At 29.1% G+C, this 25140-nt stretch overlaps 1 protein-coding gene across 4 annotated transcripts; it reads left to right on the forward strand.

Moving 5' to 3' along the window:
* Positions 1-893: 893 nt before the first annotated feature.
* LOC103314630 (hypothetical protein) lies at positions 894-25099 on the forward strand. 4 transcript variants are annotated; one of them, XM_008201103.3, is made up of 8 exons: positions 894-1049; positions 12034-12273; positions 17535-17732; positions 17789-17954; positions 18006-18169; positions 21839-22060; positions 22109-22280; positions 22332-25099. In XM_008201103.3, exons 2-8 carry the CDS (start codon positions 12210-12212, stop codon positions 22555-22557), a joined length of 1212 nt encoding a protein of 403 aa, XP_008199325.1. In that variant the 5' UTR covers positions 894-1049; positions 12034-12209; the 3' UTR covers positions 22558-25099. The 4 variants fall into 4 exon arrangements, with proteins under 4 accessions (XP_008199325.1, XP_008199327.1, XP_008199326.1 ...); XM_008201105.3 differs by having other exon boundaries at positions 22112-22280; XM_008201104.3 differs by having other exon boundaries at positions 911-1049; positions 12088-12273.
* The last annotated feature ends 41 nt before the right edge of the window (positions 25100-25140 follow it).

Genomic DNA, 25140 nt, shown 5'->3' on the forward strand with positions numbered 1-25140 from the left:
CCGCTCCCTGTCTATAGTAAAAAGTTACGATGATATTAGTAACGCTAGACATCGAAGTGACTTCACATCTAATAGTTTTCTTTTGGCAACTTATGATTATCCTTTATATGCTAATCTCGCATCTGCATAATTAAGCTGTTCAAAACGTAATTGCGCGAATTCTAATCGATGGTTTAGCATTTGAATTATGATTTGAATGTGAAAACTGGAACAGTACATGAATGCAGTAATGCACTGTCGTAATTTAAGAGAAATGCGTGATGATTTCCAACATTCCTTAATGGAATTGTTTAGATATCAAATGGCGGACGTAACTAGGATGTTCTAATCTTAGAAAAAATTCAAGAAGCTGTCGAAACTGATTACCAGCGGTCCGCTTCACCTTTTTTAGACGTGGTGGAAAAAAAATCTTGAAGACAATAATTAACCCAAAAATATTTGTCAAAAGGAAAGCTACTTGCTTTTCTTATCTTTTTTTACAACTAATTTTTTTATTTGAAACTAAACCCACTATTTAACAAGTAACTAATCCACCTTAGATACTTCAGTACTGACTGTTTTTAACTGCGGTATTGTTTCAATGTTTATAACAATTTTTCACGTTATCAGAAAAATTTCTTAGAAACTATACGAAAGGAGCCCGCAAGTCCCGAAACAATAAAAATGATTTACAATATTATTGCACATATCTTTATAGTCACTAATTATTTTTATTAAAATTGTTATTTGATTACATTGACTCGAATATCAAAGGCAGCAACAGTATATCACTGACCTTTAGTGTTTTCAGCGATGTGGCAACACCTCAAATTTTCTAAATTGCATTCCTTATTATCATTTTCAAATATTATGATAATATCCGTTTAACAATCCTAATTGTTAATTAAAATATAGCCTCGAACAGAGTCGAGAAGATATTGTTGTCAGTCACCGGCAAGTGAGGGCAACTGACGGATGTATCGCGAGTTGAGTCGCTCTAAAAAACTCAAAAAGTGCTGTTGCAAGTGTGTTGTGAATTTTCATTTTAGTGATTTTTTTGAACAGAATCGGTAATAGTTTGCCCAAAAATCCGACGATTTGCACGATTAGTTTTTAAAACAGTAATTTTTCAATTACCTAATTTCCAGACAAGGCCATTCACATTATTGGTGATTGTGCTAATTTTGGATCGATATCAAAATCGCGCAATGAAAATAAACGATTGAAATAGATTGAAACAGAGAGCTTGTTTCAAAAGATAATAGTTTTATAACGAGAGGTCAAAATTTTGGCGCGAACAGTGAGATTTTGTCACGTGATGTGAATCTTTAACCGTTGATTACACAATGTAGTGAATAAAACCAAACAAGAACGCGTTATTTGCAATTCAAATCCACAAAGTGAACGTATTTTTAGAAAATTTTCGGGTATTTCAATGCCTGTTCGAATTATTTGAGTAATTTTAATTAATCCTTTTAGATTTTTTACGTTATGTTAATTTGGGCTGAGCCCAAGGAAAGGTGAGGTGTCGTTTACCTACATACAAAACTTGAGAGGTTCAATGAAAAATTGTTTGGAACAAAAAATTATTCATGGAGGTGTGAACGAATACCGAATGTTTATTTCGTTTGATTGTGATTGTCTGGAACATAAATTAATGATTGCTTATCTTTATTAACTCGTATTTTTATGTCTGGTCTCTATTTTATTTATTTTTTTATCCTCGTAGAGTATTACGTAAATCAGTAATTTTCTGGATAATAATACGAAATTGCAAATTTTTGCGAACTAGACATTCCTTGCAGTCTTCCTCCACTAAATCAAGATCTGATCGCACTTTTCGACATAAATCACTGCTTTTTGCGTCGAGAGACATTTTCCGCATTAACGAGACAACATTCTAATTGTGATTCTTCGCAGAAATCGAAACACTTACAGACATCGAATGTCCATTACTTGTTTTGCACTCTGATCGTCAGTTCTTGCATGTAAACATAACGAGATGTCTGTTGAATTTCTTAGTTAGGAAGGCGTGCCAGTCTGGTAATAATCAGGTTTGTACTTCCGCAAGATCATTGATAGACTTTTCACGCACAATTTACTCCGGGGCACCTTCAAGAGCTTTCCAGCTAATGGAGGTAACCACTGCACAATGCGAATTTAATGATAGGTGAAGAGGGCAAGTAAATCAATCATTGTACTCAAAAACAGAAAAGTTACCATAACGTGGTTTTTAGGCTATTTTCAGAAATCGTAGTCTTTCAGTAAATCTAATTAAAAATTATAAAATAATAACCCAAAATTTACATAGTGTTGACTAAGTTGGCTTGTATTTTTAAAAACTTTTATTTAACTTGCTTTGTTGTCTGTCTGTCTGTTTCATATTTTTGGAGCCAAATTTGAAACGGTTCCCATTGTCCCAATGAATTGAAATTTTGCATACTTACTTAATCTGTGTGACAATGCAATCCTATCTGGTTAAATACCCCCTAAAGGTGTTAAATGGGATTTTGAAGTTTTAGGATATGGTTACAAAAGGGTTTTCGATGTATACATACCGTAATTTATACCAACATTAACGGTATGTAGGTTATTGGGAAATATTTTAATACCTAATCATTTTTATTACGTTTCGTTACAAACAAATGTCGCAATTTTTTTTTAATTCATTTATCTTGGACGATAGAGTAGAGACACAACAGGGGTTAGGATGTTCTTTCAATGCTAACAGCTGTTTTCTATCACATACCACTAAATAAGTTTGCACAAATCAACCAAATAATGGTATTACAATAATACGGCGAAACTAAATCTCAGAAAAAAAGACGTTTAGAATAAGTAAAGACTAAAAAGCAATAAATAAAAAAAATTAAAAAATGTTTTTTTAGAAAAAAATTTTTAATTAAAAAATGATTTAAAAGTAAAAAATAATGTTTTTCTGTCAGAGAAGAATATTTTTGCTTACAATTAGGGTTTTAAAATTTATAAAAGCTTTGAGAACGTTCATAAGTCATAACAATACGGCACTACAGAATTATTTTCTTAAATTGAGCACTGTTCTCAAAGCTCAGAGTATAAATTTTAAAATCCTACTTTGTAAGCAAAAATATTCTCCTCTGATAAAAAACATTATTTTTTACTTTTTAGAGCATCTTTTAAATAAAAGCATTAAAAAATATATTTTTTTAAATTTTATATCAGTAAATCTAATTAATAATTATAAAATAATAAACCCAAAATTCACATGGTGTTGATCGTTGAATAAGTTGGCTTGTATTTTTGTAATTCGATAGCAGTTCAAACAAGAGTATTTATTTCAGTGACTTCATAGTTTCATTGATAAAATCGAAAAACATCCCACTCTCGTGTTAACGTAACCGATTCGCATCACAACAAATATTAAAAGACAGGAATTCCAACAGCTGTAGCTTGATTATAGCTTTTAACATTATCCAGACATGATTGAATTGGTTCAAGGCCGAGTTATGCACAAATAATTTAAAGAGAGGTAAATACCTCCCGCTAATAATAAGCATGGAGAATTATGTTAAATGGGTCTCTACGACCCTGACAATTTTTATTGCAAGTATTTACATGTTCTTGGATAAGATCTATTGGTGGATAACAAGATTGTGTCACAGTAGATGTAAATAATGAGCAATTTAATGTTATGCTAATTAGCGCACCTGCTGTTACACAAATCCTGGATTGTTAGTCATGCAGCTACAGGGTGAATTAATAAAAAGTTCTAATTTGTTTTCTACTCTAAAAGTTCGAGAGGCTAAAAACTCATTTTGTATCACTCATTTGAAGTAAGTAAAATGTCAGATTTTATTAGCAATTAAAATTAAATTATGCACAACGATTAGACCAAGTATGGAAAGCGCACAAACCCATCAGTAAGCCAATATTTTACTGTCGAGTATGTCAATATTAACGTTCAGGGCTACGACAGATGCAATAAATATCGTTGAACAATAGAATAATAAAATTGGCTATGGCCTATTTCCAGTAGTTAGTCATAATCAAATAAATTTTAGCAAATTTGATTATTATTGTTATGCAGCAAAGTGAGTAATGATTTCAATTTCAATTAGCATTTCTTCTTGACTGACTTAATTCCTTAATAAATTGAAACATGCGACCTATCTGTTTTTACTTTTAAAAGACATTTCCTTTTTTGCGTCACTGAAAACTTAAACAATTTTGAAAATCTGGCCCAAACAGGTTTGGAAAAAAAATCATCCGTATTTTTTATGATGTTTGAAGAATAATAAATTGGTCTATCACCTTTATCAAGGTATGAATATTAGCTAAAACCAGTTTATAAACATATTAGGAGTAAGTTTTATTTGACACTTGACAGTGCATGTTAATGAGGTGCGTAGATTAATTCACAAATTATTTATACCAAATAAACACATAAATTTTAAACTAAATAAAATATTTCCCAAAAAATGCAAAACTTAAAATACCCTAACAGCAATTTTTCATTGCTTCTTTTCATTTTTTGAAACTCAGAAATAAATATGTTTTTTACATTGGTTTCACAGATTGTTCACTGTAAAACTGAAAGTAGTTTTAAAGGGGAACTTTTGTGCAACTCCTTTTAGTAAATTTTTAAGAGTTCTGTTGGCAGTGCTGGACTGGGTGTCATCAGTCATCACTGTAATCTAGTGTGTGATCTGTCAACAGCGTCAAGTCGTTTATTGATAAAGCTCGAATAATTAACAAAATTAAGAGAAAATAGTTTAAACAGATTTTGATAAGTTAAACAAAACAAAAACAAATAACCAAAATAGAAAGTAGAAAGAATAGTATACTACAATCGTTTTATAAGACTTAATTGTGGCACTCATTCGTCATTCTTTCGTTGTGCTCCAAAACCATTCGTGCCACAATAAAACGTCTTATTAAACTTGTATTATAAAACAGTATTTGTTAAAAATGTAAATATTTGACTTAATTTTTGTTTTTCCTAAATTCTCCAATTGATTTATTGTATTTTTTATTAAAATTTTATTAAACATCTTTAGGCTGTGATTAACTTTCCAAATTTAAAATAGTATGTTTTTTCAATTTTTTAATTAGTGTTAGCTGTTTCAAAATTATAAAACGCCAACACCGCGTTTTCTCTCAAAACTAGCTGATATGATATCAATCATATTTAAAATAAAATAATTCTGTAAAATGCGACGTTGGCGTTTTTGTAGTTTCGAAACAGCTAATAGGTATTTAATTTTAGTTTAAAAACTCAATGCATTATATTTTTCAAATTACTAGTTTTTTAATTTTTTATCTAGAATTTTTTTGGTTCTCACAAGCTTCCAGTATTTTGATCACTCAATTTTTAAGTTCCTCACTGTTGTAGCTGCTTATTTGTCTACTTTTTTATATTTCATATTCATTTTCTTGATTTTTCAGTTTTTTGTCGTTACTTTTTCTTATAATTTTAATTTTCCAATGATGTTCTCGCTCTGCAGTTCTATAGTTTTTAATTTTTCACCAATTCAGACATGTCCTGCATTCTGGAAAATTTCAGTCTCACTGTTTTTTATTTTTTTTTTATATTTCAGCTTTTCGGCCTCTTAGTGTATTGGTTTTAGTGGATGTCATTTAATTTATTGGTATTTCTTTTTTCCAGTTCGATAGTTTTATTAGTTTCTCACTTTTTCAGTCACCTATTAGTTTTTCAGAATTTGTATCTCACTATTTTTCAGTTTGTCGGCGTTAAAATTACTTACTTAGATTGTCAGTTTTTGATTTTTTAGTTTTTCTACCTTTCGTGGAAAATACGAGTTATGAATTAAATTATTTTATAGGGTTACAAATGTATTTTAATTCCGAAGATTCACGAGCCCTTGCAAAAGCACATCATTTTAGTCAAATCGCTTTGAAAAATGACTTACTTTCTCATTTTGAAATTTTATTAAATAACATAACAAAATTAGAAACAGTAGGCCTGTCATATGTTGAAGCAATTGAACTCATCGTGTCGTGAATAAAATGTAAATTTTTATTTTTAAATAGTACAAAAAAATTCTGGATTTAAAAACCTACTGAAAATGAAAATGTTAATGAATAAAAAAATATTGGTACTGTAGAGGAGCTTGATTTATACATATACATATTATTTTCTGTAAGTTCATTTCCAAGGTTGAGGTGAATTCTTACAGAAAAACTGACTTTATGACAGCAAAGTTAGAACAATATTTACGTTTAACGATTAATTAATTTCTTTATAGCTTTTTTTGTGCAATAGAGAATTTTATGTTTTTTACTAAACGTATATTGTTTTGTTTGTTTTTGTAAAGAAATTTATTATATGAAAAATTAAGTTTTTATTTTTCCTGGTGTAGGAATTAAAAAAATATTATCTTAAATTATTCGATTTTAATACATAATTTCAGTTTTTTTCACAATATCTTTTAACACCTAAATAAAGTTTTTAACTTTTCAAAAATCCTGTCTGTAATGATAATAATTAGACACTTTATAAACAATTTGTAAAATTTGAAATCAGAAAATTTACACAAGGTCTGTGTTGAGCGGGAAATTTTTACCTGAAAAAGAGATGTTAATTAGAATAGTTATAATTATTTTAAGGAATCACACTGGGCTATTTATAGTTGAATTAACCAAGTCCAAGGTTTGAAGTCAGGAATTTTACTTGTGATTATTTTTGCCAATGATTAAATATCTCCATTTTTGAACTATAAAACACCAGCCTACCTTGCCTGGCAATGATAATTCAAAAGTTATATAACTTGTCGGTAACAGTTTTAACAAAAAGTTTTGATAGTCGTTTCGGCCAAGGCTAGAAGAATTGCATCACAATGGGAGGTCTTTGCACATCATTTACGTAACTGAGATGTGGACAATGATAACTGCGGTATGTTACACTCGATGTTTCAGAAATTAAATTTTTAACTGTATATTGAATAAAAAAAAACAAACTACGACATAATTCTGCTTACAGCAAATAAATCAATAAATCAGTGCATGTATTTCCAGTCTTGGTGATTAAATTGTTTACCATTTTATGCAAATTTAAACCTCGATTACCAATTCGGTGATTTAAACTATGTGATGATTCTGCAGTGGATGATTTACCAAAAACAAACATTTTTTTAATATTTAACTTTTAAAATTGTTTCACTACCTATTTGAACGTAACGTATTAGAAAACATGACCTATAAGCAACCTTAATACGTAATATTTATTTACTAACTAATAAAACCGCATTTTAGGATTTACGCATTAATTCCCTTGTTTATTTATATTTTTCTTTTTTTATGTGTTTGCTTTTCACGAGATACTGAAAAATTCCAAAGAATTGTAAATAAAAATAATCGTTTGGAAAACATTAAAAATACAAAACTGTGTCACTGTTACAGTTTGCTCGTAATTCTTAAAACTTCAATTCACTAACAATTATCACAATTTAAGAAATTTTATATTCAAAAATTTTGGAGATATCGTACTCCAATTATTTTATCACTCGCTACGCCCCCATTTCACAAACTCTAATTAATTAATGATTTTCAAATAAACAATGTAATTAATAAGAAAAAATGGGACAATTAATTACTGGCAAAACATTTATTAATGTCACAAACACTGATTGCCGCATTTTTATCTGCGGCGGCATAATCTATGCATTAGTGTTAACATTCTCATAAATTCGTCTATCACAAGATGCAACTTTATTAATTAATGCAGCCGTGATAATGTCAACACTATGACAGTTTCCAATAATTAATTACCTCAGTTATCAAAAGTCTTCAAGAGGCACAAAAATGAAGAAGCTGTTACTCGTGTCTCACATTTTATTATTAATTCATTCATTCTTTAAATTTATCGCTTATTTGTTGGTTTGGATCAATTTGCATAATTGCACGTTGTCTTTTCTTGTTCTATTAGTAATTTTGACATCACACAAGCCTAACCCAAGTTGACAAATGTTTACCGGAGATTGTAAATAATAGCAAAATGATGTAAGTATTCCTGGTCACGCTTCGCCCATATCGTCACAAAATCAAAATCCTGATTAATTATTAGGTTTTAGATGGAACTAGCAGTGGAAGAAAATAAATTCAACTTCTTGAAGTATATTATTATGTGGCCATTTTTCATGAGAAAATTAATAGTGTATACATTTTTGTATGCTGTGAAAAGCTTAAATAAATAGGTGTAATTAATGTTACGGAGCTTCTACATTACGAGTATTGCGATAGTTAAAAGCAAATATTAGCCACATTAATCAGTTAAAAGCGGCTCTCTTTGATTTTCCAGTTAGTATGTTTACTAGTTTTTACAAAATCTAGAAAACAACCGGGATTTTATTACATTTATTATGTAGAAGTTGTAAGAGGTGGAAACAACGCAAATTTATTTACAGGTTTCAAAATAACAAAAGTAAAGCTTTAAAAACTTGTTAACATTAAAAAAATTCGAATGTGTTTTTTCTTGTTGGCTAAAATTTAATAATCTTTGAAAATTGGTGACCTCTACAAGGACATTCAGACTATTTAATTTGTCTTTTTACTGCCGATAAATAATTGGTCATAAACATGATCATAACCCATAATTAACTTCATAAAAAATCAGTATTTATTACACTCGAAGCACACTTATTAAAAACGTTTCTGTCACACTTTGACTAGGTACCTATTTTTAATGACCAAAAACAGACTTTGACAGTACGTACTGATACTTCCAATATTTTTACGTACTGATACTTCCATTCCTGACACCACCTCAAGCTTACTCCCTTATCTATTTATTCCACTAAACATTTTTGTAAAATATTTTATAAATCAAATAGCTGTTATCCTACATAATACGTACAGGACATACAGGACATATGGTTGGGCAAAAGTATGGAACCAAGCGTTTTGTAGCTACACTATGTACATCATCAAGTACTTTAAAAATGTGAACATTTTTAAGTATAATTTTTTTTTGAAATTCTTTTTAGTTTTCGAGTTTAAAAAAAAATTTTTTTGAAAGGCATTCTACCACGTCGATTTTTTTGGTTAAAGATTATGCTCTAGAAATTGCTTTTAATTTCATAATTTTGTTTTTAAACCAGTGGTTTTATGAAAATAAATTCTCTTCGGTCAAATTCGGAAAACTATCGTCATGAGCTCGGAATGCAACTTTAACAACTTATTAAAAAAAAAACACTGGTTCAAAAACAAAATTATTGAATTAGAAGTAATTTTTAAAGCATAATCTTTTACCAAAAAAGTCGCTGTAAAAAAGTCGCTGTAGTAGGGTGCCATTTGAAAAAAAAATTAATAACTCGAAAACTAAAAGGAATTTTGAAAAAAAATATTCTTGAAAAATTATCACATTTTTAAAGTAGTTGATGATGTACTAATTAGTTTTTTCGTAAGATATATAGTCTCAGCCCAAACCGCAAGGTTCCATACAAAGTGTAAATACAGTTAAATATTATAAAAACTATACATCAAAACTTATAGAAATTTAAATTTAAAAATTATATCATTTCAAAAGTTTCTCAAATTTCTATCTCCATTTGTTCGTAGGATACAAGTCTTACTTAATTTTTTTAAATGGCATTTTTTTAGTTTTGTGGTGTAATATAATTTAATCAAAACTTTATAAAAAATTCGAACAAGTAACATTTTTTTAAATCTAAATTTTGTTAGCCTCGGAAATGTCTGTCTCCAGCGTTAGCACGAATTTCAAAAAGATTTTAGTAATGTTAAGTTTCTTTCAAAATCACGATTGGGTTTATATTTGTATTTAGTATTTTGCGAGAAAAAATCACTTAAATTGAAGTAATTTATTGAATTCTAAAATTTACATTCACGCCTTTTAGGCATAACATAAAATACTGACGTAGTACACATGTTAAATATTTTTTTAAGAGTATTTTTCTAGTTTCTGGTCGTTTAGAAAATGGAAATTGATTAGTAACAATATAAAATGTTGTTTTTATTTCTTAAGTTGTTAAATAAAACCAATAATTTTTAATTCCTACTGTCTAATTTTGATATTGTTAAAGTCTTTAATGATTAAAACCTGTCTAAATAAATTTTTAGTCATTTTCACATACAAGATTTTTGTTGTCCCGTCCGTCATGTGTAAACGAAAAGTAAATTAATCAGAAGTTGTAGCACATTGCCTTCTTTTTCGATTCTATGGTTTCAAAAGTTTCAACAGGTTTCGCCTTTTACTTTAAAAATAGTTATTGGACTTTGTGCCTTTTAAATTAACAGAATTTTATAACGATTGTTCAACGATAAAAATGTGATCTCTTTTTGATGTGCCTTCTGTCATCGATTTGTATTTCTTTTTCCAGTTCGTATTTCAAATTTTACAAATGTGGCTCCAGTTAGGTATAAAAAAGATCCATTTCTACTGATACTGTTCGTAAAAATTGAAAATAAAAGCTAAAAATTTGTGCAAAGTGTCCTGTCCGTTAAAATGGAATGGCTCAAAAGTTAATAATATTTGTTAAAATACCACTTTTAACTGAAAAAAACACTTTTAATAAAAAAAGTTTAAACATGAAACACATGTTTTTTATCATACAAAATAATTTCCACTGACTTCTTGGCATTCTGTCGCCATGACCTAACATGTACTAGTGTTAAACTAATTATTGGGCACAAGTTTAATTTTTGGCTAATATATTTTCAAAGCTAACATAGTTTTACTTTAGTTTTCGAAAAATCTAGAATTAAATTTTTGATTTTTTTGCCATTTAATAAAAATAAAGGTCGGTATTATAATGTTAAATCACTAAATTTAGAAAAAATGCTCTTTTAAAAAAATTATTAAATTCGTGTCATTAAAAAAAATCAAGTTAGCCACATATTAATAAATGACAACAGAAAATTGATGAATTTCTCAAAATTTCTTATACTTTTTAGCGACCCTGTTTAAAATAAATAAGAACTGGATCTTATTCGTTTATTTTCTTTTTTTCAAAGTTTGTTTATCTATCAGCACCTTATAAAATTTTATAAATACATTTTAATGGTAGTTGTAAAATCCATTACACATTTAAAAGGATTGTTATTACGCAAGATCAAAAGTATTAAAAAAGAAAACACGTTTACGCCAACTGTGAATTGCATGGAATAGTAATAAAATAAAATTGTCGTCTGAAAATAAAGCAAGTTTATTCCACACACGAAATATTATTTTATTATAGTTGTAACCTAGTTAAAAAAAGTAGAATGTTTCCCTCGTTTTTAACTTTTGTAGAAAATTTGACATTTGATGCTCTCATTTAATTTACTTCACTTAATTTAAAATAATAAATATAATTATAATATTTTGTTTCTTGCCTAATCTTTAACGTGGTCAAGCGCCATCCACATTCCTAAAAATGTTTTAATTAGACCAGTTATGAAAGATGTTTAAAATTATGTGTTATAAGTATTTTAATGAAGACAGGAACTGTCTCATGAACCACACATACTATTACCATTTAAATGTAATTTTCTGGAAACTGTCTGGGTAGGAATAAATAAGACTGTGACCAGTTGACGTTAATGCAACCGATTTCCATAACATTCTAATTTTTAGGGAAAAATGAATTAAGTGGCTTGTTAAGCATTGTTAAAACGTCTGTCTTTTTGGCACTATGCAGCTGCTTTGGAAATTAAATTTGATGAGTTACTCGTGTTCACGCAGTTGCAACATTTTTTAATGCGTTCTTATTTTAATAAACACTCAGCATTTATGAATTATACGTATTTGCAGATATTACACTCCTAGTAATCTAACCCAACGAGTATTGTTTATAACATTTACAACTAGTTCAGTTGTGTTATTTCGAAAACACGGTCGCAAAATCTCTAAATCTCTAAAGGCTGTTGTTGAAGATGCAATTAATTTAATTACTCGCTCGAAATATTGGCCCAAACACAAACTCATCAATAAAGTTAACCGCATTTATGATCGTCCGGCTTATAATTGATTTACAAAAATAACCCCATCGCACCAAGAACCGCGTTTTAGCTTTCATGATATTAGTAAGTAGCGCAGTTCAGTTTATACTTTACTCTCAGATAAAACCGTGCAATCGTCGGAACGTTGTTGATTACTACCCTGCATCCGATAAGCATCAAGCAATTTAAAAAACGCAACATGAATTACATTTAAATATAGAAAAGTGTCTTTCAACGATGTGAAATCCGAGTGACTTTGAATTACTAAAAATGTGCAAATTTAACATTTAGTTGGGATGGTGAGATTTAGTCTGAGAAGCGTCTTGGGCGTCGCGGTGCTGCTCGTAGTTGGTTTTTCAGGTAAGTAATTGCGGGATTTATTTTTAACTTTTTGAGTGATTTATTGGCAGTACCTGTCCGATTTTATAAGGCTGGGTATAAATTATGCGGTAAATCTCTTGGCAAGTGGGTCTATGTCAAGTGCAAGGAGTTCCATTATGCAATCTGTTTAATAAATGTACATTTTTGTGAAATTAAAGCGACCCAGAAATAAACGTTACTTCATTTTTTAAATTAAATTATAAATCAGATACTTCGCAGAATATCAGTCAAGGTCTCGTCTTATTAAACATTTTCCTGTCATCACTTCCATTTTAGATGCGAATTCTTTTATTTGTTTGTTTATTTTTATGCGATAAAAATTTGGCAACTAAAAATAAAAATAAATCAAATGGATATCTGCTTGCATCTAGTAACTAGAAATTTGCAGTGCAATATTACTTTGCCGAGATTTTCGCAATAAACAATATTTAGTTGCTACTATGGGTATAATTTGCATAATAAAGTGATTTTTGTTTGTAATCTTTAGCAATAAAAAGCATATTTCAAACATTATAATTATCTTGGCTAATAATAATAGCTTGTGTCTACTAGCAAATTACTTAAAAATTTCAAATATTTGTTAGATTTATTTTTCTTAACCTTAAAAGTGGTCTTAGTAAATGACAGGATTAGGTACTACTATTGATTAATAGGAGCAAGAGCTTGGTTTTTCCAAAGGTAATTTTGCGAATTTGGAGGATTATTAAAGTTTTATTTTTAATGTAGATAATACAATATGTACTTCGCAAATACTTAAATAAGATAAGAACATGTTAATTAAACTTTAATTCAATTTCTAATAACTGTTATATTTAAAACTCATCGCTTCAATATTTTTAAATTTCAAGCACGATTAAACAGCATAATGTATCAGAAATACGTGTGTTAATTTTAACAGGTAACAGAGCTCAACAAATAAAACTTTTTTTTATAAAATTTCGAATATTTACTTAAAATTTGAAAAAGATTACATATTGAAACGTCTACTCGCCTATGGGTACAAAAATAAAAATGGTACCAACTGTTTTAGTTGTAATAGAAACGGACAATTTAAACAATTTACACAAAAGTGAGAAGAAAAACAGCGAAAATAATAAATGAAAATTTTGCAAAATGTTATACAGGATGTTCCGTCTAAACCCCACATTAGATGTGTTGAAAGTTCTAATAAAGATATTTATTTTTTATTTATATTTATTCTTTGCTCAATGAAAATATTTTCAAGATGGTGGCGCTTCTGGTTGTACTGGAAGTCGCTATCAACTTCCTTATTTTAAATAGAATGTTATGTTTTTTGCTACTTTTTTTTTTGCTTATATGAGTTATTTTAAGTCCGTTTTTATCAGCTTACCCTTTGAGATTTAAGATTTTTTTGAAAATTTTTGGATTTGCACCTGTCGCTTAAAAAATCGGTAATTTTCTTAGTTTTAGAGAATTTGAAATCATATTTGGAGTATTGAGCGACAAAGCTTAGATCTGTTCTCCAGTGTGTTTAAAACTGGAAAAGAAGTTAATAAACCCAAAAAATTTAAGGTTAAGTTGGAATAACTTCAAGTACCCATAACATAATTTTTTCAAATGGGATGTCTCAATTTTTATTTTACAAGATAGAGGAGAGTTTTTTTCTCCATCGATCTGTATTAGCACTCCCCATACCTATCTGTGATAATTTTCAAGTTATGTTTTTTTTTCTATTTTTGCATAGTTTGCCATAAAAACATTTCTGATTAAACAAAGGACAAACTTAATTCAAAATTGTGTTGTCCGTCCTAGAAAACATAATAAATTCATTGAATGTTGGTTTAGAAAACTTTAATTTCTTTCTTATTTTTTCGTTTCCATAGTAACCTATGAGAAAAGACCTATGGCTAATGAATTTCTCAGTCCCAACAAAAAGTAATTGTAACTTGAAACTATTAAACATCAGCATGCTAATGCAGATCGATGTAGAATTAAATTCTCTACGATTTATTGAAACAAAACTTGTGGCATTTTATTTGAAAAAATTGATTTAACGCTGCTTGAGGTTCTGAGAACTTATCTTATAAACGTTTGGGGTTTGTTATATTTTTTTTAGAACTTTGAAAACAACCAAAGAAAGATTTAGGCTTCCGCTAAGAAGCTATGAAATATTTTCAAATTATAAAGAAAATGGCAGAGATCAATTTTTGAACTGGAAGGTGTAAAAAAAAATTAAAAATCGTAAATATTTCGTAAACGGCTAAATTTTGGTATAGGGAAGGCTTATAAAACTAATTTAAAAGATCCCTAGTAATTTAAAAACGCTTTAAAAATATAGTTTTCTATTTAGAATAAGGAAGTTGATAGCGACTTCCGGTATAACTGAAAGTGTCACCACCTTGAAATTATTTTTATTGATCAGGACCTAACGGATTGTGGTTGTATACAAATTTTCAGATGACTATCATTATTATAACTTCTAATACAGTTAGTTCAAAAAGTCTTTAGATCAACTCTTGCTGTGAAATTTTAAACGTATGTTGATTTTTTACATTACTACATACGAAAATACTGGCGTTGGAGAAAACCGCAAGTAGCGCGTTTGACACTTCAACAGAATAAAAGCATAATCTATCAAAAACAATAAAAATCTGTCAATCTAAATTCCACAGCAAGAGTTGATCTAAAGGCTTTTTGTGGGGTTTAGACGGAACAACTGTAGAAAAGTTGTTGTACTTGATGGGTTTTATTACGTTGTAAAATTACCATACGTATTTCTGATATATCCGGTATCCGTTAATCCATTAAGTGATCATCAATTTTTATTTCATTAAATAAAGTCATGGGACCCAATTCCAAAATAAAGACCAATTACCTAATTGTTGCTGAGGATTAAATTAATTGCACTTTTGTTTGTAAATCATTTCTGTGTTATTTTGGAAAAAGTATTAATTGTTGAGTTTGTGTGTTTTAATCTTTGTGATACCATAAAAACACAGGCTCAAAGGCCCATTTAACGTACGAATTGGTTTTCTTCACCTAATAAACTTCATATCTGCTTGAGCCATAAAAACAGCATTTTTGGAATACTTGTCTGAATGAATGAGAAATGAAATTGAAAGCAATTACGGCACAGCTACATATGGTATAACGTAAAGATTTTAAATAAACTGGAACGTATACATTTCATGTTCAATTAAGGAAACTATTTTTAACGCAGCAGACAAACAAATGTTACATTTTTAGCATTTCATTCATTGTTTCTAGGATAGTTTGTTCGACTATTAAAGCTAGATACAAAAATTCAGAATAAAGCAAAAACTTCAAAATCTATCCATGATTACGTTCGAATTTATTTATTTTGCTAAAAAATCTTGTGGTTCGAGAAAATACGAGATAATGGAATAAAGTGTCACTGTTTTCACACTTTCATAATGATAAATATACGTTATGCAACATTTAATGATTTCTTGCATATTGATAGCTCCAATTTTTATTCAACCCTGAACAATTTGTAACTCAATCGCTAATCTCTTTATTTGCTGACATTTGACTGGCACTTGTAAATTGTTTCCGGTTTTCGACTTGATACAGTTCAAGATTAAACAAACGTCTTGCGTCATCTATTGACATCTTTAATCCAAAAACATTGTTTTAATATTGACCAACAGTGTCTTTACTCAAAAAATTAACTAACATTTGGAATTATTTTACCTTCTCATATTTGAGTTTCTTGAACTTGAACGAAGCGGTGTCATAGTTGTTTACTAAAAACCTTACAGAAAAAAAACTGGGCACATCCGCCAATAATAATAATAATAATAATAATAATAATAATTGATTTCTATCAATTTATACAGATGTAGTAACAAAATTGATACGAAAAACGTCAGTATTATACACAGAAATAACAATAACATAAAAATAATTTTAAGACATAAGTCAAAAAACCTGTCTATTATAGAATTCATTTAAAGTACATGGTTCGAGATCCAAACTGTGGTCAAATATTTTCTTTTTAAATAAATTTAAATTACAAGGTGTGCGTAGATGCATAGGTAAACTATTGTATAGTTTTATTCCTGCATAATGAGATTTTTTTTCCGTCAGCGTAAGTTTGTGTCTTGGATACTCTAAGTCTACTTTGCGAGTGTTGTACTTATGGTCGTTAGTGACCATAGTTAGTAGATTCTGTTTAAAGAAAAATAAAAGTTACTGTCAAAAAGTTATTGCTTTTAAAGATGTTCCTACAAGTTTTATTATATTTTAAGTTGAACATAGTGCTCATGACGTGTTTTTGAGCAACAAATACTTCTGATATCTTTCCACTTTGCCCCCAAAATATTATACCGTAGTTTAGTGATGATTGAAAATTTGCGAAGTATATTATTCTTAGTTGTTCAATGTTAATGTGTTTTTTTAAAACACGTATTGTAAAATGTACTGAGTTTAGTTTTCTTAATAAATTGTCTATACGATTAATCCAGCTTAACTTATGGTCAATGCAAATTCCCAGAAAATTAGTTTTCTCTATTAATTCAATTTCTTTAGATGATATTACAATTTTATTCGGTTTCTCTGTATTCTTGTGATTACATATTGCAAAATGAATGCCGTAGGTTTTTTAAAAATTCAACACTAATTTATTTTCTTTAGTCCAGTTTATTACCTTATTCATGCATATATTTGCTTCTTTCATTGTATCTGTCATATTTTCACCCCAAATTAATATGTTTGTGTCATCGGTAAAGTTAACTGCACTATTGTTGTCTAAGACTGTTAAAATGTTTAATAGGTCGTTTATATAAATTACAAAAAATAAAGGCCCTAGTATACTACCTTGAGGTACACCTTGTTTAATTAGAAGTTTATTTGATGTATATACAGTAATGTTTTTTGTTATTGTGACCTGCTGATATCTATTATTAAGATAAAATGTGATCAACTTTAACATAATTCCTCTTATGCCGTATTTCTTTAATTTACTTTTTAGGATGTTATGATCTAGGCAATCGAAGGCTTTGGAGAAATCTAAGAAAATTCCAAGAACCACCTTTTTTTCTTCTAATTTATCTAACAGAGCATTAGTGAAGCTAAATATAGCTCACTCAACAGATTTCCTTTTAATGTACCCGTGTTGGGATAAATTCATTAGCTAAAACAGTTTCAAAAATTTTAGAAAAATTTGGCCCGATTTGAACCCACATGACACCAGGAACTAACCAACGCCAACAAAACCATTCATGACCTATTCCACTTTTCCTGTTATTTGATTCCAGAAACACAAAGCCAGTTTAGTTACGTCTGCCCCAGAAAATTTGTGGCGATCGGAAGAAAATGTTATTACTTCAGCAAGGACGAAACTATTTGGCACGACGCCCACTTTAAATGTAGAAACCTCAACAGTAGTTTGGCCACAATTAAGGGACCCCAGCAAGAACTGAGCGTGAGAAGATATCTAAACCGACGAAATGACGGTACGTTTTTTGGGATTTTTCAATTTTGAGTCAATCAGTTTTATTGGATTCATTAGGGAGGTTTGAGAGGTGGTTGGGAGGACGCTACAATGAGAAACAGTCCAGGTGGGTTTGGGGTGAAAATGGAAAACCTCTGGTTTTCCACGGATTTTCTAGGATGAATGCTAATGACAGGAAGTGGGCATGGCATTGCATTATTGTGGATCCCACTCGACAAAACAAGTAAGTGATTTTTTTTTCCTTAAAATTGTGCCAATTTTATTTTGGATTTAGATGGTCGGCAAGGAGTTGTGTTGAGAGGAAGCGCTACATCTGCCAAAGGGCCGTTATAGGTAAAAGGAATATTATCAGGAGGCAGTGTACTTCAGCGGCGAATAACACCAGCAGCCAGGGTTGTTTGACGCCTAAAGTTGGATCCTCAGCTCCTGCATTTTTAAGTAGGTTGTTATAAAACAATTAAACAACAATTTTCAAGCGCCGATTACGGCGAAACTATAACAGCCAGGACAAAAAATCTTATTTCATCATAAACAGAGACCGGATTTTTGGGAGGTCGAAAATGGTTGTAAAAAACAGAAATTAGGTATTCAAATTTGGTAATTGTTACAGCAAGAAAAATAAAACAAATTTTATTGTACCTAATAAAGTCCATTACAGTATGTAAAAAACTAGAATTCTTTATAGCATAAAAAGCTTTAAAGGAGTTAATTAATTATTGAATCTAAATATTGTTCTGGATTCAAAAAAGCTCACTGTATGGAAACACATAGTAAATCAAGCACCTTTGCATTACTAAATATTTTTTTGGTTTTTTGATTCAATTGCAATTTTTAATGTAAGTACATACTTTTGTATACAATTTTTTTACAGTTTGTCTTAATTTGTTACTAACAAATTTTTCCAAAACTCCTTGAGAACTTTTTAAAAAAATTTAAAAATATTTTATTCACGATTTCAATATCTTCAACAAGTGACAAATCTACTGTTTCTAACTTTATTACCGTATTTATTAAAATTTTACAGTGAGAAAGTAATAAGTCAAGTTAGACTAAAATAATAATGCTATGCTTTGCAAGGATTGGTGATTGGTGAATCTCGAGGAAGTAAAAGACAGTACAAGTTTAAACAATAATAATTTTTTTATTGGTAATGTAGGTATTTTGCTTATTGAAAGCACGCAGCAGCGTGTATAAATCCAACTTCCAAAACGCGCATTTTTTTAAGTGTCAATAACTCAAGAAATGTGAAGATAAATAGCAACTTATTAATGATTTTTTATTATAATGACAATCAATTTCATGACAATTAAACGTATACTGATTTCACATTGCATTATTTCCAATTTTTGTAATATTAATATCAGTATGATTTCAAAATGTACCAATACGAAAAAATAACGTAAGGTATTCGTGGATAACTGGTCCTTATAACACTTGCTCTATTTAGAGCACTCCGGTTACGCCGTCGTCCTCGAAAATTTGCCTGTGTTCTAAAGACCTCAATATTCACTTATACTTTATTATTCTATATTCTACACAGTTCTGAGAAACAAACAACACTAATGGCAGTGAGACACACTGATACATTGAACAACTTATATTCTAAATAAAAAATCACTTGACAAAGTTTTAAGACTACGAAAAGTTCAAAAACAATAAACCAAAAAAAAAACAGTGACTGAAAAAGTGAGAAATTAAAAAAATATAGAAATGCAAAATAAGAACATTATAAATTAGAAAATTAAGATACTAAAAATCTTAAATAATGAGAAACGTAAAAACTGTGTGATTGAAACACTAATAAAGCTCGTTATTTCAATAGTGAGTTCACTTTAGAGTCATCTAAACTTAATGTTAACTTAATTACTATCTTAGGTCTGAGTTAACTGAAGAGTCAGGTTATTTCGAAGTTGGAAATATGTTTTCTTGACCTTAACCTGAGGTTTATTTTTAACTCGAAATTAACTCATCATTGAAATAAGGGGCCCAAGCAACTATGAGATAGAAATACCGGAAGCATGTGAGAAACAAAAATCTTTGGATTTAAAATTAAAAAACTATTAGGTAAAATGAAAAATCTGATGTATTTTTTTTAATTAAATACCTACTTATAATAAAAAAATAGAGAAATGTCTTAGTTTAAATTAAGAAAATTAAAGACAACTTTAGTTGTGTCAAGAAAAATCTCTTAAAAATTGCGGGTCAGAGAAGTTTCCTTAGGTCTGGTCTCTAATCATGAATTAATTGCACATCTATATATCTAAAATCTATCAGATAGGACAGACAGGCTGTCCCACCGATCTAAAAAAGCTCCAAAACATATTTATTATTAAAGATATTGAATTTTTCTTTTTTTAAATTGTTTTTGTACAGCGTGTTCCAATATTAAAAAAAACACCAAAGTTATGTTTTTTCAAATTGAACATCCTAAATTTGCATTTTTGGACGTAGATTTTAATACTGATAATTTTAATCCAAACAATTCTGCTAAGTTTTTGAAATAATTTGTTTTTTTTTGACGAAATATGTTTTAATTAAAAATTTATTACACAAAAACGGAAAATCGTTGAAAAAAAGGACTTTCTCCACTTTAAAAGGTAAGGTTCAAACTTAAATCTGTTCCAATTGTTTAGCGCAATGCAATTAGAAACTTAGAAAAATTAAGAAATTTGTTAAAAGTTGAATAGTTAGTAGTTAGTTTTTACATAATAATTAAAAAAAAGCGTGTTTTTGTCAAAAAAGTCAAGTTATCTCAAAAACTACGTAGAATCGACAGTACGCAGGTTTAGATTAAAATCATATATATATATATACAGGGGGTTCCAATATTAAAAATCACTAAAATTATGTTTTTCAAATCGAACACCTAAATTTTATTGCAGTTTTTGACGTAGCTTTTAATACTGATGATATATATATATATATATTTTATAAACATGTAACAAAAATAAAGTTATAATCTAAAAAAAGGAAAAAGTCAATATCTTTAATAATAAACAAGTTATGGAACTTTTTCGGATCGTTGGGACAGCATGTACAATGTGTTCAAAAATGGTCGTTTATCAAGTCACCTGTGAAATTTGAACGTAATGTGCCGCTTAGTTTAAATTGTAAATGCCGTCAAAATGACACATATTCGTCAAAATAATGTAAAAAGGCTTCGAATCTAAAAACAAAAGAATACACAACAGCAAAAATCCCGGAAATATAAAACACAAATCAAAACAAACCTTACATTCAAAACAACTTTGCCTAAAAATGGAAAAAAATGAGTAAAAAGTTAATTCAATGATTTGACAGAGATGACAGTACTGAAACTTCAATAATCATTGGAACAAAGCGGCACATTGAATTTAAATTCCATAGTCGACTTGATGAACAACCATTTTTGAACACATTGTATAAATTTTACCTATTTTTGCTTTTTGCATTAAAAAAATCTTAAAACCGAACCAGTTGACTATTTTTGCATTTTTAAAAACTAAAGGGTTCTGAAGACACATAAAAATGCATAAAACACCGATTATGGCGAAACCAAAAGAACTGAGACAAAAAATTCCATCATAAACAGCAACCAAAATGTTAAGAAAGTTTTTCCCAAATTTTTCATTTTCAGCACATTCCGTTAACAAATTTATTACAAATTTATAGTTGGTTTATACTGGCTCGCTCGGCTTTTGTGATCTAAGAATAAAATCTCGGACAATATTTTTGCTTATATTGTTGTACTGAAAAATCTGTCAGTCTAGACGCGAATTTTTGCCGACCCTACTCGTACTATTAATACAAGTCTGCAATTTTTCATTTTATCCTCCACTTTCTCTTGAACTCAAACACACAAATGCACTCTCGAACATAAATCTAAATTTGACCCTTCTTTGTGCCGATACGTGGAAGCGCCATAAACGTGCGTTGAAGGTCACTATTGGCTTTTTATTTAAAATTGCACTTATTTTGATGTAAATTTGGAATTTAATGTGTTGTACTTGGCACCCTGAAATCGCGAAAAGGTTCATTACACTGTACACCTACTCGCTAAATTCTCACTTCATCACATTCTTGTCTAGAATATTTATAGTTAGATTAATGTGATTGTAATTCCACTAGTCAGAAAACCTCAAAAGCCAACTAAACCGTACCATGTAACCACATTCGTCTGTCCATCTCACATGATCCTGGTGGGCCGAAAGTGCTACTTCTTCAGCATGGACAAAGCCAGCTGGAGCAACGCTTACTGGGCTTGCAGAGACAACAAAACCAAACTCGCAGTCATCACAACCAAAATGCAGGACAATATTTTGAGAGGATTTCTCAAATGGAACTTTACTGGTACTTGAATTTCTCGTAAACTCCCCTTATGATTGATTGGGTAATTAGCAGGAAACCACGAACGCTGGCTTGGTGGAATTTTTGATTGGAAGCAGCAAAAATGGAAGTGGGCGATGAGTGGAAAAGCGATCAGATACAAAAATTTTGCCAAAGAAGCTCTAGTGGGACAGAAAAATAACACTCACCATTGTATCACAATCGACCCTTATTATAACAACTTGTAAGTATTTTTACATTGAATTTTTCGTTTTATCAGAATTGGAAATTACAGATGGAACTCGAAAAATAGGCTGGAAGAGAAACACTACATTTGTCAAGCTAAATCGAAAAGTGTGGTAAAATATGATAAATTGTGGGACCATAATGCTTCAGTTGTCATCCAACCTGAGGGCCAGGAGGAATTTATTAGTAAAAAATCTAAACAAAATTTTGCTGCCACATCTAGTTCGCCACTAGATTTTAATAATGAAGTCACGGATAAGTACGTTTATAATTAAATATACCTATACAATTTTAGTGCCTAGAACATCATTCTTGAATCTCCCACATATTCAATCAACAGACAAAATGTAAATAGTATTTTTCAATATTTAATAAGTTAGTAATACATATTTGTAGCTTTATTTTACAGCATTTACACAAATCTACAACTTTTTACATTAAAAAAAATATATAGACTGAATTAAAAGTAACGCACAACATTCAAATCTTTGTCATAGGACACTTTTCAAAAAAATCATCGAACAGGTCGATTCAATTTTTTTAAATACTACTACATTTTGACATCTAGTAACATATATGACGTCGTTATTCGTTTTTGAGTTGTGACGTCATTTTTATTCACTGTGTCAGATATCGTTATCTTCCTGGTAATAGGAAAAAAAACTAAAAAAAGAAATAAAACGTAATAATTCAATAAAATAAAAGATATTGATAGATAATTAACCATAAAGGGCTTTATATTTGTGTTCTTGATTTATTTACAAACGGTATTTAATTTTTATTATTTTTTTGAATACTTACTAATTAGAATGAGAATACTTAATAGGAGACCTAAACACAAAAAAAATAAACAAAAAGCAATTACTCTTTATAAAATAAAGCAAGAATAAAAAGATACACCTCTTTAAATAATATGCTTTCCATAACTTTAAGGTTCAATTTTTTTTATTTTATTCTATTTTTGAATTTTTTTGCTTTAGTTTTTGAATTGTCTCACACTTGCCGCAAAGATAAAATGTGTACCATCTAATGCGGAATGTCAAATGTTATTTATGAAAACAGAGGAAAGTAAATTATAAGTTAAAACGGTTTAAATATCAAAACATGTTTCGAGAACAACTGTTTTTATCCTCAGCCTAAAATTTTTACATTCTGGGGAAGTTAACTTTTATGGGTTGATTTTGCTTAGTTTTTGAAATATTTTAATTTTTCCAACAAAAACACCTCCTTTTTTAAAATTTTTAATCAAAAACTATAAGGTTTCTAAAAAAGTGGGACTTTTACCACTTTAAAGAAGAATGTTGAAACCTTAAAGAGATATTTTTTAGCTCACTGCAATAAGGAAAATAAAAAAAAATTAAGAGGTTTGTTAAAAGTTGAATAATTTAAAATTTTTAAATGGAACACTCTATTTTTTATTTGCATCTAAAAGACCCTTAAATTGTCAATCTAAAAACAATAACAATTAAGTGTCTATTGCTAACTAGTAATTACTCAAAAGATATTTAACTTTAACTAACGTTTCAGTAGTCAAAAATTGAAATTTTAAGATAATAATAACTTTAATGTTACCCCTAGGCCATTATTTGTCATATTTTACAATGAAATAATTAATAATAATTTTGGCGAATTTTTAAATCTCTATGTTAGCTGTTTCAAAACTATAAAAACGCCAACATCGCATTTTACCGAATTATTTTTTGAAATAAAGTTGATAAAAATGTAAAATAGTTATAAATGATTAGATCTCTCATTGGAACAATAAATTATGTTAGCTATTTTGAGAGAAAATGCGACGTTGGTATTTTTATAGTTTTGAAACAGCTAATACAAACTCCATCAAAAGATTCGCGGTGGAGTTGCTGTGGTTTACCAGGTTCATGAATAATCTGTATTGTTGCTGAAATTAAATTTTATATTCAATTATCTTTTTAATTATTAACTTTAGGCATTTGAAACTTTTTGAAATATTTTTGAAAAGACAATTTAATAATCTTTGAGAAGCAAAAACAAATAGGATGTTAATTTTTTCAAGTTATTCAACTTTTAACAAACTTTACGTTCCTAATCGCAATGCGTTAATCAATTGGTACCGATTTATCTTTGAAGTGGTGAAAGTCTAACTTTTCTAGGAGTCTTAGTTTTTGCAGAACAATTTTTTTAAAAAGAACGTTTTTGTTAGAAAAATTGAAATATAAAACTTTAGGACAAAATCATTAGTCTTAAAAGCTACATCAAAAAATGCAAAAAATATAGGGTGTTCCATTTAAAAAAACGTAAAAACGAATGACGTCATAAATGCCACTATGGTGTCAAAATGTAGCGATTAAAAAAATAAAACCGAACTATCCGAAGATTTCTTTGTAAAATTAATATTGAAAAATAATTAAATAAAAAATTACAAATTTTATGCGTTATTTTTGGTTCAGTCTGTTTTGTATATTATACTACTTAAATTAGTGACTGCCATTTATTTAAACTTATTTATTTTCTTACTTCGTTGTATGAGTTAAGCACAGATTACCTTATCAAGTGTCTGTTTTATTTAAGGGGCAGTACAGTGAATTTTTCATTTCGAATTGTATTGTTCAACAAATATTGTAGGTTGTATTTTGAAATATTTCTTAGCGCTAATATTAGAAAGTTTAAACTGACTTAGCATGTTGTTCTGTACTGCCAGAAAAAAGACACTTTATATACACATTTACAATATTTTGATTATTTTATAATACTATATATATTCTCTCGTAATTACATTTATAATGTGTTTTTGTATACTGTTATTCTTGCATGAAATATAAATTATGTAATGTATAACTTATTGTAATATTTATTCTTCAGAGTTGCGGAAAAAACCT

Source organism: Tribolium castaneum, chromosome 5 (genome assembly GCF_031307605.1).
Source record: "Tribolium castaneum strain GA2 chromosome 5, icTriCast1.1, whole genome shotgun sequence".
Lineage (NCBI taxonomy): Eukaryota > Metazoa > Arthropoda > Insecta > Coleoptera > Tenebrionidae > Tribolium > Tribolium castaneum.